The sequence below is a fragment of the Protopterus annectens genome, chromosome 11.part0 (genome assembly GCF_019279795.1).
Source record: "Protopterus annectens isolate FY-2018-M chromosome 11.part0, PAN1.0, whole genome shotgun sequence".
NCBI lineage: Eukaryota > Metazoa > Chordata > Ceratodontiformes > Protopteridae > Protopterus > Protopterus annectens.
Genome location: NC_056745.1, coordinates 570,628,731 through 570,647,731, shown reverse-complemented (window position 1 = coordinate 570,647,731; position 19,001 = coordinate 570,628,731). Strand labels below are relative to the sequence as shown.

Sequence of the window (19,001 nt, the reverse complement as noted above, 5' to 3'; positions counted from 1 at the left end):
CGACCTAGCTGGACCTGGCTAAGGAATTTGATACAATTTCCCACTTGGGTATAGTTGACAAATTCACTGAACTGAGCATAAACCCCTATATAACCCCCTGGATTATCAGCTGGTTCAGAGACAGGACTGAGGAAGTCAGGACTGGTGAGATCACCTCCACTAAGAGACAGGTTACCAACAGAGTACCTCAGGGCTACGTGCTGGGACCATTCCTATTTGGCATCTACTTCTTGAAGGTAAAATCTAATCTCAAGGGTGTTTGGCTGACCAAGTTCACAGATGACTGCAAATTGAGAGCATAGATTCCCTGCATGACAGAAATATACAGATAGTTCTAACACAGACAAATGACTAGTGCCAAAGCCACAGATTAAAACTCAATGCCAAGAAATGCGTTACCTTTGCTAATTACTCCACTAATAAGACACCCTAAGAGTTAACCTGGTCCTTAGGGATCTGGAAACATTATGCAGACAGTAATCTGGCCTTGAACCAACATGTGACCAAGGTAATAAGAAAATCATTGTTGCCCAACTTATAGGTAAGGGCATATGTCATAATGGCAAAGTCGTAGTGCCGTTTTATTCAACCCTTTTATTCAGCCCTTATCAGACCAATCATTGAAAATATTGCCTCTTTGGCATGTACCTGACCAGACATGCTCACAAAAGTTCTTTACCAGGAGACTCCAGGTAATATATATATATATATATATATATATATATATATATATATATATATATATATATATATATATATATATATATATATATATATATATATATATATACATATACACTGTCCTATATGGATCGCCTTAAAGCCCTCTTTCTATACTCAGTCTTCTACAGATTATTGAGAGGCGATCTATGACTGGCATACAAGGCATCCTTGGATCCAGCTGTGATGGACCTACCTTTTGCACATCCACAAAACAAATAGCATCAGAGCCACTATGTCCAAGAATTTAAATCTTCCTTGTGACATAAGTAAGTCACGTCAGTGAGACAGATATGTGTCTCAGAGGATCCTCATACTCTGGAATAGGCTCCCCATCCATGTAAAGCAGAGTGCAAACCTAACCCTTTATAAATGTAAACTTGGCCAATGGATGAAAAATCGGAAATTCACCCTGGATCTGGCCCCCATGTCTCTGATAGAGGCAGACAGTAACTATGCCCAAACTAACATACCCTACCCCACATAACCTTTAGAAACTTTCTAACTGACATATCCCTTCCTAATAAATCCTCATGATACATAGAGACTTAGTTGTGTCAGGTTGCATGGCTTGGCTTATAAAGGCCCTGGTGGTCATTAGCCTAGTATATACCTATGAGACTATGAACCTATCATTGTATGGACTAAAGGTAATCTCGCTTTGAAATATCTAAAGCTATCTACATATAATTAAAATGTTATTATATCCCAAAACGTTATACATACTCCATGCTCAAACCCCCGCTACCTCCCTCCCCCTTGGGCTATTTTGGAGATGAGACAGGCAGCCTTTTTCTGGCACACAATAAAATTTAAGGCCATACTTTAGTTTGTACCTAAGAAGTGAGGGAGTTTCAGAGTGCCTATTTCACAGATTTCCAGCAAACATTTCTTCTTAGAATCATCTTTCTTTGATGACACACTGATGAAACTTCCCCTTTGCTTGTTCTTGAGGCTGAACTATTCTTCCTAAACTGTGGACATCCTTTTATCCCAGGCCTCCTCTCCCCATCACCTTTTGATGAAAAAAACTAACAGTCCAAAATACAATACTTATAATTCAGTACAGACAAGTAATGGCAGCACATTACTTAAAATACAGCAAAGACAAGCAATTACAATACATCAAAATACAAAAGATTAGATACAGCAGTGACTGACGTAGAGTATAATGTAAAGTAAATAATTATAGATGATAATAAATCTTCCTAGTACTTTACATCTCCTGTACTGCATTTCACCTTTTAGAGCAAAGTTTTGCAACCAAACAAATATTGGTTGGAGTCCATCAGATAAGAGGCTATCCAGGTGGGCAACAACATTTGTATAGTCATGAGATACTTAGGTGTATTTTTAATTATGGTATGCGATAGCTTGTTTTATTGTTGCTGAGATATTATTCCAGAGTTTGGATAAGTTTACAGAGAAGAGAGCTCTGTCATGGCTGCTATAGACTTTTTGTATCTGGGCTGAATGCTGATACTGAGATCTGTGGTTCCTGCCTGCTATGTACCATTACAGGAAGTCTGTGATAGATGGGACTGATTTAGGTTGGCATACAATTTTAAAAGCTACTTTAATTTGTACATACTGGAATAGGTTTGGAAGTGCTAACCATCGCAGTTTATTGATAGTGCAGTGAAGGATTTTGTTGTCACATCTGCTGCAAAGTGTGCAATTTTGTTGCAGTTTGTTCAAGTTATATCAGTTACCCTATTTGCAAAATAGTGTACACAGAGGAGGCCTATAGTAGAATGAAGTCTATTCTGCTGTGAGTAGTAAGGTGTGGTTTTAGTGGGTTTATATTAGAACATCGAAGTTTCAAAACTTCGAATGTTGTAATATCGAACCCTATTCAGCGAAACTGAAAATATCGAAGCAACAGAAAACCAAATTTTCTCCTAGGGAAAGAATTCGGTTGTCTGTTTCTGTTGCTTCGGTATTTTCAGCGCTGTGGTGGAAAGTTACGGGTCGGGTTCAGGTAAGTGTGCAATTGAGTGCAGGTTAGGTTAGTTAGGGTTAGGGTGCGGGTTAGGTATGTGTGCAATTGTGTGGATGTGAGTGTCAGGGCGGGTTAGGTGAGTTAGGATTAGGACGCGGGTCAGATAAGTGTGCGATTGTGTGGACATGAGGGTTAGGGCAGGGTAGGTGAATTAGGGTTAGGGCGCGGGTGAGGTGAGTGTGTGATAGTGACAGACCTTAGGGTTAGGGTTTGGGTTAAGGTAAGTGGATAGTTAGTGGTGTGTGTATAGTTTAGTGTAGGGTTAGGTGTAAGATTTTAGGTGTATGTGTGTGGATTGCTGTGTTTGGTGTGTTTGTGTTGTGTGTATGTGTTTCGGAACAGTGAATTTTTTCCCTAGGAAAAAAATTCGCTGTTCTGTATGTTCGATGTTTTCAGCTTTCGCTGAATAGGGTTTGATATTAGAACATTCGGAGTTTTGAAACTTCGATGTTCTAATATAGACCCATTTTACTTTATTAAGTAGGTCATGTCTGTGGTTTGTTTTTTCGATAACATATTGGATGTGCTAATCAAGTTTTATATTTTCATCTACAATGACTCCTATTGTTGGTAGAAGATATGTTTAAGTTAATAGGCTTCACTCTGAGTTAATGTGAAAAGGATCATTTGTTTTTGTTTTATTTTTTTTGGGGGGGTTGAGAACTAATTGTCAGTAATGGAACCATGAAGCAGCATGGGATTTGGGGCTGAGCATACTAATGTTGAATAATTAGCATATTGCATTATGGAGACTTATTCATCAGAGGTAAGCATATCATTAATGAAAATGTTGAAAAGGACAGGTCCTAGAATAGAACCCTGCAGAACTCCTAGTTGTACTGGAAGCAAGCAGGAACTGAGTCCTGCCGTTTTACAGACTGCACTCTGTCAGATAGGTAGTTGATAAACCAGGATAATGTGGTGTTATTTATGCCTAGGGAGAAAAGTTTGTGCATTATCAAGATGTGTGGTACTCTATCAAAAGCTTTAGACAAGTCAAAAAACACAACTGAGACTAACTGGTCATTATTTAGAATTTGGCTTACTGTGTCAAGGATAGTAGGCTTGTCTCTGCACTATGATATGGTGGAATCCATGCTGTAGTGGTGAATAGGAGTTTGTTATTGGTATGGTGCTGCAAGATTGTGTATTCACTTCTCAAGAATTCTGGATAGTGGTGAGAAATTGCAACAAGTCTATAATTTGAGAGTTCAGTGGCATTACTTCATTTGTGCAGAGGCATGATATAGGATTTTTTCAAGAACAAGGGCATGTAAGATTCACCTATAGATATGTTGTTTAGAATGGACACTGGGTAGGCTAAAGTGTCTACACTGATTCTAGTATAGTCAGGAGAAGACAGGTTATCCACTGCTAGTGTTTTAGGTTTGATTTTGTTGCAAAGTTTTCTAACAGCATTGGTAGAGATAGAATGTAAAGAAAATGCAGAGGTCATTTTAATAATATTGTTTGGAGTATGTGTTGTTGTCCTATAGAAGAGACATATTCTATGAAGTTTTCATTAAATTTGGCAGTAATGGTGTAACAGGATTCAATGGTTAAAGTTGTTGTTTGTCTTTCGGCTTTTTCCTGGAAAGGGGTCGCCACAGTGGAACTCCGGTCCGTTAATGATTGGCAGTAGATTTTTACGAAACACCAAGGTGCCAGCTCGACACCCAACCTTCAATTAAGGCACGTCCATTTACGCATGCATGTCTTTCAAACACTACCCAGCTGCAGGGAGGTCATGCAGACTCCACACAGAAGGCACTCCCAAGCCATGCCAAGAATCGAACAGGAGAACCTCTTGCTGTGAGGTAACAACGCTGCCGCAGTACCACCACGGCAATGGTTGAACTAATTGTGTTTTATTGCTTGGTATTATTAGCCTATTTATAGTTACCCAGAATTAAGTTGGTTTGGGGTGAGTTTCTTGTAAGTTTTAATTTTATTTATTTATTTTTAATCAAGGTGGATTTGTGATATAGTTTGAATTCTTAGATGCCTGTAGGTTAGTGGGGGTTATACTGCTGTGCCATGTGTCCAGGCCTTATCCCTCACTTTTATTAATTAAGTGCATTGTGAGACAAGAGCCAATTTGTACTTTTATTTTATTTTTTCTTTTGTAGAGGGCTCAGTGATTTATAATGTCAAGGTATGTTGCCACAAATATTCTACTGTCTCATCTAGATATAAAGTTTTAAGTGTTCTCCAGTGAGACAGTCTTTAGGTGTTTACAAAAATGTCTTGGTTAAATTCAGTGAAATTTCTTACAATATTGTATGGGATAGAACTATGAGATAGGGATCTGATGATGTAAGCTGGATGGTGGTCACTCAAGCTGTCTGGAAGGATTCCAATTTGTGTAATGTTTTCTGAGTTTGCTGAGAGTATCCAATCAAGCTTTGTGTAAAGATTTGTTATATGCGATGGTGACATCAATTAGTCAAGTTAATCCAAAGAGATTGATATTTGGATCTTCTGTGAAAGGTGAGGGGTTGACCCAGTCAATGTTGCATTCACCAATTATTATTGTTTTTCTTCTTATATTAATGGCACTCTATGGTAGGATGTTTGTTGACATAGGGTCATAGGTGCTTACTAAGCTAATGACTACAAGATCCTTTTTAAGCCTAGCCATGCATCCCAAATCTCTGACAAGTTCTGATACCGTTGATAAGTATAAGCATGGGCCTGGGAGATGAACCATTTACATGTTATGTGTCCATTAGAGACACAGGTGCCAAACCAGGGATGAATTTCTGGTTTCCCATCCAATTGTCCAAGTTGCACTTGAATTGGGTTAAGGAGGAACTCTGCTTCACATGGATGGGGAGCCTGTTCCATAGACAGGGTAGTCTCTGGGATACATATCTATCTCTCCAGCAGGTCCTATTTATATCACAGGCAATGTTTAAGTCTTCAGAATGGGTAATTCTGGTACTGTTTGTTTTGTGGATATGCAGGAGGTCCATCAGAGTGGGGCCTGTATGCTAGGCATAGATCTCTCCTCAAAATCCTGTATGAGACAGAATACAGGGATAGGCCCTTGAGGCAGTCTGCATAGGAGATTTTACTTGTGCCCTGTATTCTTTTAGTGAAGAACCTCTGTGGATGTTCTAATTGTTAGATATGCCTGTTTAGGTACATACCAAAGGGGACAGTGTACTCAATGCCAGGTCTGATTAATGCCAAATACAGTGAAACAATGACTTCCTTGGACTTAGATGCCATACCTTTGTTTATAAGTTGCGCAAAATAGAATGATTTCCTCACCACTGTAGACATGTGATGGTCAAAGGCTAGATTACTATCTATTTGTGTTCCTTAGTCCCTGACTTTATTACATTTACTTATATAATCATTTTAAATGATATTATAACCTGGAGGGAAGATTTCCTCCCCCTTAATGGTTGGTTTAACCCACAGATTTCCTCCCCCTTAACTGTGTGTGAGTAGAGGTTTGATAAGGTACAGGTCTGTAGAATTTCAGTAATAATATGTTTTTGTTTGGGTAGTTGTAGGAAGTGATGTGCGATAGGAGAAAAAGGGACAGGAAATATGTCATGGCATGTCATGGGTATAAATATATCAGTGCAGGTAGGTGTGAGCAGCAAGAAAGTAGGTAGTGATGGTTAGTGGTATGACTGAAAAGTCAATGAGGAAGGTAACGGACTAAGAGGAGAACATGCGATTCTCAAGGAGTAATAATGGAGGCAGCTGTTGCTGAGGGGTTATTGCAGAAGAGTAGGAGTAGAGCATGCAGGTCAGGTATAGTGACCTGTTTTTTATGGAGCACGAGGCAGAAGATAGAACAAGGAGTGATATGTAGATAGGGTGTGGGCAAGTCAGCTGCTGTATTGTACTGGTATTGTTATGTTATTACAGGATAATAGGAAGAAGCAAGAAGTGTTATGTGGTCAGGAAGCTAGGTGTAGTTTACTGGTTATGGTAAAGTTTAGGTACATCCATTGCAAACTGAAACAGCTGTAGATTTCTAATCCCAAACGACTGTGTTTTCACAAAGTGATCTAAAACAGTAGAAATGGCTTGGCCCAAATGTTTAGTAGGTTTTGTCAGTGTCTACCTTATTTAATTAGCAGGCGATTTGTGTATGACAGCTGAGAGATGGGTGCACTAGGAAAGAAGAATAGGCAACATGATTTTTGACAACAAAATCTTCCAGCTGGGTCTCATAGTACAAGATATATCCATCATCAGTCTCAATCTGATCAATTAAGGCTTCTTACAAAGGTCAATAATTGTCTGAATACCCCCTCCCAATATTTCCAATATACAAATGGATATTCCTAATATACATATGGATAAGAACATAGAATATTTGAAATGGTTCTGCTGAGATATTCATGCCCATATGTATTACACCTACAGAACTGTGCCATTTGTAATCCCGTCAATTCAATACAGCTTCCTTCCAAATTACAAAACTACCTGCCCAGACCTACCAGTGCAGTTGTATTGCTACTGTTGCATTCTCATCAGGCTGTTTGCTGCTGATACTTCCAATGAATGTATGCAAATCAGATAAGTTACATAAGGTAGTCATTACAAACACTGAATATTTTCTTTTAATTGAAAAAAATAAAACGTTTCCTCATCTGCCCAGTTAAACTTATTTAATACATCTGATAATACAAGAAGCAATTAAAGAGAAAAGGAGAAAGTACAGTTATGGAAATTGTGCTTACCATAATATTAGATGCTTGAAATCATCACTACTGAAGTAGCCAAAAGCTAAATGGGTTATATCCTGCCCAGGATGTAATGGTTGGACAGTCTCCAAAAGACTGTAGCTACCTTCCACACATGCACCCAGGATGCTGTGCAATGAGGTCCAAAGGGAGTAAACAACAACCTTGGCACCAAAAATACTCAGGACTGTCTGACTTTAGGAAGTCTGGTTGGTTAAACAATGCTTCAGAGTGACCTCACAAGCCACCATAGCCAGTCTGCACAGAGGGTAAGACCTGATGCTCCCCTGTTGGCTTACGTGCCACATCACTGTAGTATTGTCTGTAATCCACCTTGTAGTAGTCCCAGGGACCACAGATAAAGAGATTATACAGCATGGGCCTCAGCTAACATCTGTTTTACATTTATGTGCTTTGGTCGGTCTGTTTATATCCAAAGACACTGGATGTTTTCTTCATACATGCAGGACACCAAGCAAAATCCAGTGCATCTGCTGTAACAAGTTGAGCAGATGATGGAAGAGAGAAAGTGAGACATGCATCCTGGAAAATCTATTCTCTCCGTTATTAAAAGTTCTCTCTTCAGAAATCCCAAGATTGGAACTTGAAATTCCTGAGAGTGAGAATCTTGGTTCCACATAGATTTTAAAACACATTGGATTTTTCTCATGTGTGGCCTAGTGACAAGAATCATGATACCATGAACCCTAGAATCCTGAGGTATTCTGCAGCTGAAGTTTGAGACCGATTGAAGAAACTCAGAAAAACTTCCAGATACAAGTCCACTTTCTCCTGGATTAGAAATGCCTTTTGCAGGGAAGAGTCTATAAGGCATCCAAAAAATATATATATATAATTTGAAAAGGAATTAAGGAGGATTTTTGACTGCTGACCTGAAAACTCAAGCTGAGCAAGAGATTTGTAACCTACATAAGGGACTGCTGACATCTGAAAAAGGACTCTGCAGAGAGAAGCAAGTCATTTAAGGAAATATATGAATGCCGTGCACTCTTCGATGAGCTATCACTGAAGCAAGACACTTTGTAAATACCCTTGGAGTTGTAAATAACCAGAAGGCTAATGCAGAGAACTGATAATGTGACCTATAAACAAAATCTGAGAAAAACTTATGAACTCTTTTGCAATGGGAATGTGATGAAAAATATCTTTCAAGTGTAGAGTTAGCAAAAATCTCAGAAGAGGAATGAGAGTTAATAGACTTTGTAAAGTCAACATCATGAACTTTGTCACTTTCACAAACAAGTTGAAAAAAGTGAGGTTGAGAACTGTTTTCCAAGAAGCATCCCTGTTTAGCACAAGAAACTTTCTAAAATAAAATCCTTTTCTCATCTGATTTTGTGGCACTGGTTCTATGACCTCCAAGGAAATCATATGATTTATAGCCAAAGGAAGCAGTTCTATCTAGTTTGGAGGATGAGAAGGATTACCCCAAAAAGGAGGCAGGTTTTCACGGTGCCATCTGTAATCCTCCTGGACTACTCTTAAAACCCACCTATCTGAAGCTATCTGCTGCAAAAGGAAAAAAAATAAGAACCAGTTTTTGGCACACATTTGAAGAAGAAATGGCATGGATGGATGGAGGGACTCAGGGAAGGATGAATGTTGGAATAGTCATTCTGAGGTGATGGTCTGTCCCTTTTTCTGCAAAGATCCTTTTTTCTTGTTACATCCATCCTGCCACCTTTCAGATTCCTTCTACTTGTCAAAGCTTATTTTGTTTTTTTAAAAGTAACCAGGGTTTTTAGTAGATCTAGGAAAAGATGACTAAAAGATCTTAGTAAGACCCTGAATAAATTTGCCTCTGTCATCAAATTGTTTTGAGTACCAGAGTAGCAGAAAAATTAAACAAAACCTCCTTATCCAAAGGAGAATTAAAACTCTCATAGGTTGGGTCTATATCAGTTCAACAAAACAGCACATCATCGAATACAACAACCTTGAACTTCTAACCATGAAATCTAAAAACATTGAAAGCTCAGACCAGCAAATTGTTTTCCCTGGGGAAAAATTCACTGTTCCAAGAAACACACACACAACACAAGCACACCAAAAAACAGCAATCCACACACATACACTTAAAATCCTACATCTAACCCTACACTAAACTGTACATACAGCACTATCTATCCACTATCCTTAACCCAAACCATAACCCTAAGGTATCGCACACTCACCACACCCGTGCCCTAACCCTAGCTCACATACCCTGCCCTAACCCTAAAGTCTATCACTATCACACATTCACCTCACCCGCGCCCTAACCCTACATCACATACCCTGCCCTAACCCTAAAGTCTGTCACTATCACACACTCGCCTCACCCGCGCCCTAACCCTAACTCACATACCCTGCCCAAACCCTAAAGTCTAGCACTATCGCACACTCACCTCACCTGCACCCTAACCCTAACTCACATACGCCCACCCTAACCCTAATGTCCACACAATCGCACACTTACCTGAACCCCACCCGTAACTTTTCACCACAGTGCTGAAAATAGCGAAGCCACAGAAATGGACAACCAAATTTCTTTCCCTAGGAAAAATTTGGTAATCTGCAGCTTCGCTATTTTCAGCGTTCTCTGTTTTCAGGTCAATATTAGACCATTCGAAGTATTAACACTTCAGTGATATAATATAGACCACATAGGTTCATAGGTTCATAGGTGTGTACTAGGCTAATGGCCCTGAAGCCTTTACAAAGCTAGCCCATAGGATTACTCTGGCATTGTGCCACCCAACCTTAGTTTCCAGTGCCTCTGTCAAGTAAAGCCACTGGAGTGATCCCTGGGGTGACTTTTCTATTTCCCATCCACTCATCAAGATTTCTGTTGAAGAAGGCCAGTGAGGTGCTCTGCTTGACATGTATGGAAAGTCTATGCCATAGCATGGGCAGTCTCTGGGTTATGAACCTGTCCCTCCAGTATGTTCTGTTGATTGTGGTAATGAGGTTGAGGTCTCTGGAGCGTGTGGTGTGGACAGATTGGGATTTGTTTAGATGTAACATTTCTAACAGAGCTGGGTCAGACATGGCTTTGTAAGTCAAGCAGAGATCACCTCTAAGTAGGCGATATGAGACAGAATAGTTGGAGTTTTTTTGAGTCTGTCCATATAGGACAAAGGTTTAAGGCCTAGGATCCTCTTTGTGAGGTACTTTTGCGGCCTCTCCAGTTGTTGCAGGTGTTTAGTGAGGTACATGCCAAATGGAGCATTGTACTCAATGATTGGCCTAATGAGGGCAGAGTAAAGGGAGACAATGACCGCTTTCTTCCTGGATGCAAAACCCTTAGTAATGAAATGTGCCACATAGAAGGGCTTTCTGACCACAGTGGCAATGTGGTGGTCAAAACTGAGGTTGCTATTAACCTGTGTTCCCAGATCTCTTATAACACCTTCTGTGTTCAGTGGACTGCCATCAATGTGGTAATTCATGGGAACCGGAAATGGCATGGATGGATGGAGGGACTGAGGATTCATGATTAAAAATCTTCTGAAAACCACTGATTATATACCCAGTGAAAACATCTTATCACAGCAGCAGTAACTGTAGGCATGGGCATGGAGCTGGCAAAATCATACACTCTCTTTAAAGAATGATTACACACATGGGAAAGAGCAGCAATAATAGGATGCAGAAAGGACCTACCATCTGATGGTAATGTGGCAGAAAAGTTCCTCAGACTGTCAACACTTCAACTTATGAGCCTTGTAGTTCAAATTTATGAAGACTAAAGTAGAAGAAAAAATAATTCTCTTCCCAAACTTATCAAAGTCTTTACCATCCTTATCAGTAAGAGAAGTACTGGCATTGACAGAACTTGCCAGCAACAGGAGAAGAAATGGAAATAGAAAGATCTGCCTTAAACTGAGTAAGACTTGAGATGAGAAAATAAATACTTGTTAGACTGAGGAACGTTAAAAACTCTATCTGCCTTTTTAGGGACTGAAGATTGACCATCAGGATTGTTGCTGGCCAAATCAAAAACATCCTCCAAGGCTGGCATAATACAAGGTGTAGGAGCAGAGTGTGGCATATCCTCCTGCAACGTGTCATATTATTTTTCCTTAAACAAGCAGGAAAATCAACCTGTTCCACTTGAAATAAAATTATACATTCTGGACACAACTTGGCAAAAGAAAATTCCATTGTAGGGGAAACTGAGGAATCACTCTCTTCAGAATCAGTGTCATGGTCAAGTGAAGAAAACTCAGATGAAGCCGTGTCTCTATCCTTAGCAGAAACTTCTGATGAAATAACCTCAGGAATAGTGGAACTATGACTGAAAAAATCAAATTTCTGTACTATTCCACAGGATTCAAAACCTTAGCCAAAGTAAGCAATTCATCTTTATTAACAGAAACAGTTTTCAGAAGAATTATACCCAATTATTTTCCCACCCCTGTTTGGAGACTGACTAAATAATGACACTGCAACTCCAGAAACTGGTCTCTTACCTTGATCACTCTATGAAACACTTCCAGGATAAATTCCCATGACCAAAGAAAGTGGTTCTCCTGTGTCCAGGATGGACAATGGAAAAACCACAGAGGATATGGCTACTCCCCAGAACTTAGTGGTGGTGGTGGTGGAAGTGACTACACCAGAGGGTCCTGAGGAAACCAGTGATGGTTTGAAGAACAAGTCATTGCCATCATAGAACTACCTACTAGTGGCTGAAGCTCTCAATGAGCCTGCAGTGTAGGCAAGGGCTTCTTAGTAGCTTGTTTTCATTTTAGGTGCAGGAGGAGAAGGGACTATTGGATGGGTAAGGAAGTCAATGTACGTGCGTAGACAAAAGCCTGTTCACTGGTAATTGCAGCTAGAAGGAGTTGGCCAAAAGGTAAATATTCATTCATGTTTTTATAAGCACTACACATACTTCCCCTTCCCCACAACATTCCCAAGTATCACAAAAGTAAATGTACCAACATTATATTTCTGTCCCCAAATATCTAGGAATACCTTTTCCCTGGTAAGCCTAGCTGAAACAAGAAGGTCAGAAGGTAAGTTGTCATGATGTATATACATGAACTAAACACACTTACTTTCCCTTTTAAATGTCAAAACCTTTACTGAAAAAACATAAAAAGTTCAAAAGCAGCACATATTTACTACAGAAATGGCCCAAAAGAGAGATAATTAGCCTTAGCAAAAATATCCTACATGAAACTTTTCTGGTAAAATGTTAGCACACAAATACCAGTTTATTCAAAGAGACCAAATACCACTTGTAGTAAAAAAAAAAAAAAAAAAAAAAAAAACAGACAAAAAATTAAAATCTTAAGTAGAAGTGTTCTCCAAAGAGAGACTCCTCTGCTAGCAATGGAAAATTGGAGGTAAGATTTGAGCCTGTCCAGCCCAGAAAGAGCACCCTTTAGGGTGGCAAGAAAATATTTCTAGCCTCCAGGCTGCTGTTTTCTCTCACTGATGCTTGTACCACAGCAGCCTGGGTTTATGTGTAGAGGAAATTCATTGACTTTTAGTGACTGGCAGAATAAAACCCATACAGCTTTAGGGTACTGCAACAGTGATACTGATTAACTTAGCAGGTTATTCACATGAGGTAAGATAAACATTAACCGCGGCCTTACAGACAAAAAAGAATGCTGAAATGTTGCTTGGGAATGGGAAATAAATTATATCTTAATGTGTCTGTTATTATATGAAGATTCACATTACTGAAAATACAATCATGCTATTCATTACTGTACAAGAAACAGACATTTCTGAAGGGATTGCATGAATATCTGTGGATGATTTCTGAAATGAAATTAAATCAAAAGGGTGCTGAGGGAAAAGATAATGAGGTGCACTGTAAACGGGTCATCCCTAAACTCTGCACCCATTCTAGTAAAGAAAAAAATAACCACAGTCTTTAAATAATGCAGTCACTTGGCTCAGTATGTCTAGCTACTGGATCTGTATCAAGGCATTTTCATTGTGGGGAGCTCCTCTGGGGGAAATGAACAGCTGTCAGTGATGATGGACATTGGAATTAAAGAAAATGATAAAATGAGGTTGAAAGCTATGTGACAATTGGGGAGAGATGGACGAAGGCTGCCAGCCTAATCAAATATAATTTGATATATAATTCTATCAACTGTATAAATAAATGTCAAATACAGTCTTGTGTTTTTAAATGAAAGAAAAACACTGTAAAATGTGAACTTCAAGATTGTAACAACATTGTCCCCTTGCTGTAAAGAAAAACTAAGTCAAGACTTTCACATTTGTCTTTTGAAATTGAAATGATTTTATGACATTCTTTGATATTTAAAGTTGGTTTCGGTCAGGCTGGCTGAAGACATTCTGTCTATTGTGTTAACGAAGGACTAATTGCTAGAGTGTATATGTGAAATGCCTTTTATTGTTGTATTCTCCTGTGCAGGTGTTAGCTTGCTAAATAATGTAAATGGAGATTCTATTAGCCTGGGAACTCAGAGTAGGTGTCAAGATGATACAGTATGAATACTGGGAAAACCTAAGTGTCAAAAATGATGTAATCTGGGGAGGACCCAGAGACATGTTTGTTAGTGATGTTTTATAAACTGTGTCTCAGAGATAGTAAAAAAAAGCATTTTGACTTTGGATATCTAACCCAGCACTGCTTATGCTCTTTATGTATGTAAGTAGGATTGTAGCACTGTGTTTTCTCTTAAGATTAGCTAAAGATTAGAAAGTTAGATTAAGTATTTGTCTGTGTAATCAGATCTTTCCTACGATATTATTTTAAGTTTTTGTGTGATCTCTCAACTCTGAGATATCTCTGTGGTGTAGTAGTTTTGTCTTGTGTTTTAATTATTTATTATTAAATATTTTTAAAACCTTCTACCTGTGGCTGCTTTGTGTAGAGATAAGCTCTAGCGTGCATTGCATATTTATAGAGGTTATTGTAATATGCCACTCTAAAGTAAGCCTTGAGTGTTAGTCATACTACCATTCCATATTAATATTGCACAGTAATAACTGGACACCCTTTTAAGGGCCTTTCAGTAGCTGATATTATTAACTGGGTGGTGGCAGTAATTACTACCGTATAGTCTGGGTAAAGGGGCACAGTTGGAGAATCTGTGTCAGCCTTTCCCAGGAGTGTCTGTGAAGTTATATAAATACTTATCTCAAAGTGTGTGTGGGTTGTGTCAGCTACTTGGCAGGGGCACGAAGCACTGGGTGGACAGAGGGGGTACTGGAGGTTTTAGCTTTCCCAGTTAGGCTGAGACCTGGATCCTATAGCTGTGCCAGTGGGGAGTCTTATTGAGGACCTGGTGAGCAAGGGAGCAACCAGGCTCAGACTGACTGTGATCTCTGTGCAGTTAAGGGAAATTGTACTTTACTGTGTGTATTAGTTATCCTTTCCTCTCTTCTATGAGACAACTTCCCTGGTGTTAATGGTGAGAATTGAGGCTCTTTGATTGCTGGGCCAGGACACGGTCATCACAAGTGTTTGGAAGTGGTGGGATCTTCTTCACACACTAATTGGCTTATAGTGGTGTGGGTAGAGCAAATTCCTGTAACTTATGTACAGTGATCTCTAAAAGTGTTTTGTATTCTAAAACAGCCACAATTGTTTTATTTCTTTTGTTAGCTTAGTGTTAGTCAGGGTGAGCAGGCAGCATGTCAGCAGAAGAGTATGGAAACCTGACAAGGAGCCAGCTGGCAAAGATGTGCCAGGCTAGGGGACTGGTGCATAGAAACCTGACTAAAGCAGACCTGATTGCAGCCTTGGTTACAGCTGCATCAGAAAACAGCAGCCTGGAGGATAATCAGACTGATAGTGGAGATACAATATCCTCTTAGAATGGACAGCTCAACCTTTCTGCAGTGGACTTAAAAATCCAGCTGGAGCTGAAGAGACTTGAGTTGGAGGCCAGGCATATGGAACTAGAAGCAGCCGAGAAAATGAGGAGTCTACAAGCTGATGAAAATGAATGGCAGAGGAGGCATGAGAGGGAAATGCTGACTCTTCGTCAGAGTCATGGAGGTAATGGGGAAGGGAGTAACTGGACCCCAGAAGCACAAAAGGTCAGTAAATTTCTTCCACAGTTTAAAGAGGGGGATAATTTTGATAGCTTCATTCATATGCTTGAGCGGGTATGTAAACAGTATGAAGTTGACCAAAGGTTCTGGGTACAGTGCCTGACCCCCTTACTCCATGGTAAAGCTGTAACTTCTTTAGCAAAAATGCATGGCACTGACTGTTTTGATTATGCTGCTGTAAAAAGACATTTATTAGAATGTTTTAAGCTAACACCTGAAATGTATAGGAAAAAGTTGTGTGGGCATGGACGCAAGGCAGATGAAAATGTATGTGAATATGTTGTTGAACTCAGCACTTATTTTCATAGCTGGGTGAGTGGATGTCAGGTCACCACTTTTGAAGGGCTGGCAGACCTTTTGGTAAGGGAACAAGCCCTTAACACTTTGTCTGAGAACATGAGGATCTGGTTAGCTGATAAACAGTGTGCTACTTCAGAGGAGTTGGGGATGAAGGGAGACCTATTCCTAGCAATCAGGGCAGCCCTTCACCGGAAAGGGACCCCCAGTACTGCTCATGGGATTAAAGGAACTCATGGTGGGCAGCACATACTGCCCCAACAGAATCCGCCAATAGCAGGGGAAGCCACTAGTCCAGGTACAAGTCCAGGAGCTAGGGTTAAATGTTTGGAATGCAACCAGTGGGGCCATGTGGCATACAGATGTCCACAGAGGCAAGGTCGGGAACCAAAGGTGAGGGAGCCAATAAGTGGGAAAGACAAAATGCCAACAGTGTATTGTCTTGAGACAACAGGGTTATGGAACTACCATCCTGCAGATGTCCTGAGAGGGAAGGATTTGGATGAGACAGTACTATGTACTTATGCAGTTACATGCAGTAAGGCTAGGAGACAAGCATGCAGGTCTGGTAGCCTGGTGGAGACCCAGACACACTGCATATTTGCAAATAGGACTGCTGAGGTGGTTACTTCAGGGAGTGAGCTATGCTGTAGCACTTAAGGGAAATTGTACTTTACTGTGTGTCTTAGTTATCCTTTCCTCTTCTACGAGATGACCTCCCTGGTGTTAGTGGTGAGGATTGAGGCTCCTTGATTGCTGGGACAGGGCACGGTCGTCACAGGCTGCATGAAGAAAATTGCAGAGTATGTCAATTTTCATTAGATTTTTCAGTCAACTTGTTTTCAAATGTTATATCCATCAGAATACAATATACAGCATAAAACCACACAAGCAAAACATAAACAGAAATGAACGCATAAATATTCAGTAACTTAAACGGTACATTTCTTTATAAATCTTAATCGACAAATAAACATGCAGACTCAAAACATATAAAATATAAAATACAATAATGGAAAAAGTACCTTTTTCACAATCATAACTATCTGTTGGGAATACTGGACTAATGGTAAAGGGTAATATGCCCAGTCCAGAACCTAGCAGAATTATTAGGGAGTATCAGTATTTAGTTTAAAGATAACATTTTTCAGACATTATGACATTTTATGACTTACCCTGCCACATTTCCTGCTTTAATGACCAGTTTTGACCATATTGTGATTTGGAGAAGATCAAGCTGTACAGCTGTTATTATAGCAGATATAAGCATCAGAACAAACTCAACAGCTGGAAATAGCCATTGGGTTTTGAGGTAGCTGTGGCACCAGTGGCAAGCTCTTCTGTGGCCTATGCAAATTTGGTGCTTCTCTTTGACAGTGGCAGAGTAAGAGCACAGAACTGCAACTCAGTCTGCATGCATTAAATCAAATGATTGTGCACAAATCACTTGTATTAATGAACTGTCAGGGATAGTGAGCATCTCATAAGTGTTTGTCTTGCAGTCCATAACATGCTTTTTAGTTTAAAAGTGCATTCATCTGGCTGTTCAGAAATAATAATTTGCTTTAGATCAGTGCATTTCATCCTGCCAAATCAATCATGACATGTATCTGAAGTATAACAATGCATTTAGTGTGTGCTTTGTTATAAAATATGGTAAAGTAAAAAAGTACCAGAATTGGATATAGCTAAAAAAATACAAAATGAAGAGATTATTCTGTAATCATTTATTGTGCAGCACCACAGTAACTACATGGTTTTAAAAGGGGATTGTACAACCATTTTCACCAACCATGAGTAATGGGTAATCATTATTCTGTATGTTTTTCATTTATTATGTTAATAAGCGCTACTTTTTAAAAGAGACTTTAATCCAATAAATTATATATGCTCAGTTTGCCATATCTATAAGTTTTGTACTTTGTTTTGGTACCAAATATAGAAAGAAGTGTATCTTATCTTTCCTAATATTTAGCATTTATCCAGTTCAAATTGCATGTGCTGATACAAAGCTATAGCATAACTGACTGTGGATGCAATGTCAATACGTTATGTATCAGCAGTTTTACATATTTTAAATCCCATCTTTTAAAGTAAATGGTTATTTTGTATGATGTTTATTATATTGTGTTACAATACAGTTATACTCCAGAATGATATGTTAAAATGATCTGTACCTGTAGCAGTGATTAAACAAGGCTCAAATGTTTTTTTTCTTTAGCTGTATCACTTTTTTGATTTAGGTACTGCATGCCTTTTTCTTGTCTCATTTTTCAAAACCTACAGCAGTCAAAATTAGTGCAAAACAAGCATTTGGTGCAGGCATGTCTACTTACAAGTCTTGCAGCAGCCATCATAAATTTCCACAGTACCACCATTCTATCAAAAGAAAAATCAAAACATCAAAAAATACCATTATATACCAAACTAGGTTAACTACAACACAAATCTCCTACACTAGCAGCTTTTAATCAAGTAACTTCTACGAAATGTATAAATGCATTTGTCTAATAAATTGTGCAGTTGGGATATACATTTTGTAAAGATACAGACATGACAGTCAGTCAAGCAGATAATTCTTCTGAGTTATATAATGCCTATTAAAAAATCAAAGAAAGCATGGATCTGTCTATCTGCTTTTCTAGTCAGTTCCCTCGGTAGTTAAAATTCTTAATCCTGGGATTCCTGGTACTAGTTATATTTGACCAGACCTTGAAATGATAGTCAACAACCATTTGTACAGAAATAATTTCTTATTTGCTTTTTTTCTTCCTGAAATGTCCTAAATATGGATCAATTTAATGTTCTGATACTCCTTCTTGTTTTCTTTTGAATCTTGAATAATTTCACAGCATCCCATTTATATCACCAAAATATAGCTGACAAATCTCCACTACCTTAGGATACATTCCAAATGATGGCTTATGACTAAAATGTTTTTAGTTGTTAGATTCATTTTTCAGCCTCTTTTTATCTTTTTGACCCCTAGTGGCAATCTGATGACCAGCATCACCTCTAACTATGGCCCACAAGCTGAGCTTATCACTTGAACCAAGGCTTTCCCTAAAAAGTGGAGAGTCAGGCTTCCAGCGGTGGAGTCCTAACATTCCATGGCCCAAGCAGAAAGACAAACCCACTAGTGGAGATCACATGTTTCATGGGCAGGTAGGGAAGCTGGAGCAGTCTCTTTGCTTATCACCCTTCAGCGTGGC

At 39.2% G+C, this 19,001-nt stretch overlaps 1 protein-coding gene across 1 annotated transcript in view; it reads right to left on the bottom strand.

Moving 5' to 3' along the window:
- OTOGL (otogelin like) overlaps positions 1-19,001 on the bottom strand; it is a 3,472,886-nt gene that overhangs the window by 29,014 nt on the left and 3,424,871 nt on the right. Inside the window, exons 55-56 of the mRNA XM_044088067.1 lie at positions 18,126-18,168; positions 16,815-16,886 (exon numbers count right to left, since the gene is read on the bottom strand). Of these exons, the coding sequence (XP_043944002.1) occupies positions 16,815-16,886; positions 18,126-18,168 (115 nt within the window). The remainder of the gene's footprint in view (positions 1-16,814; positions 16,887-18,125; positions 18,169-19,001) is intronic.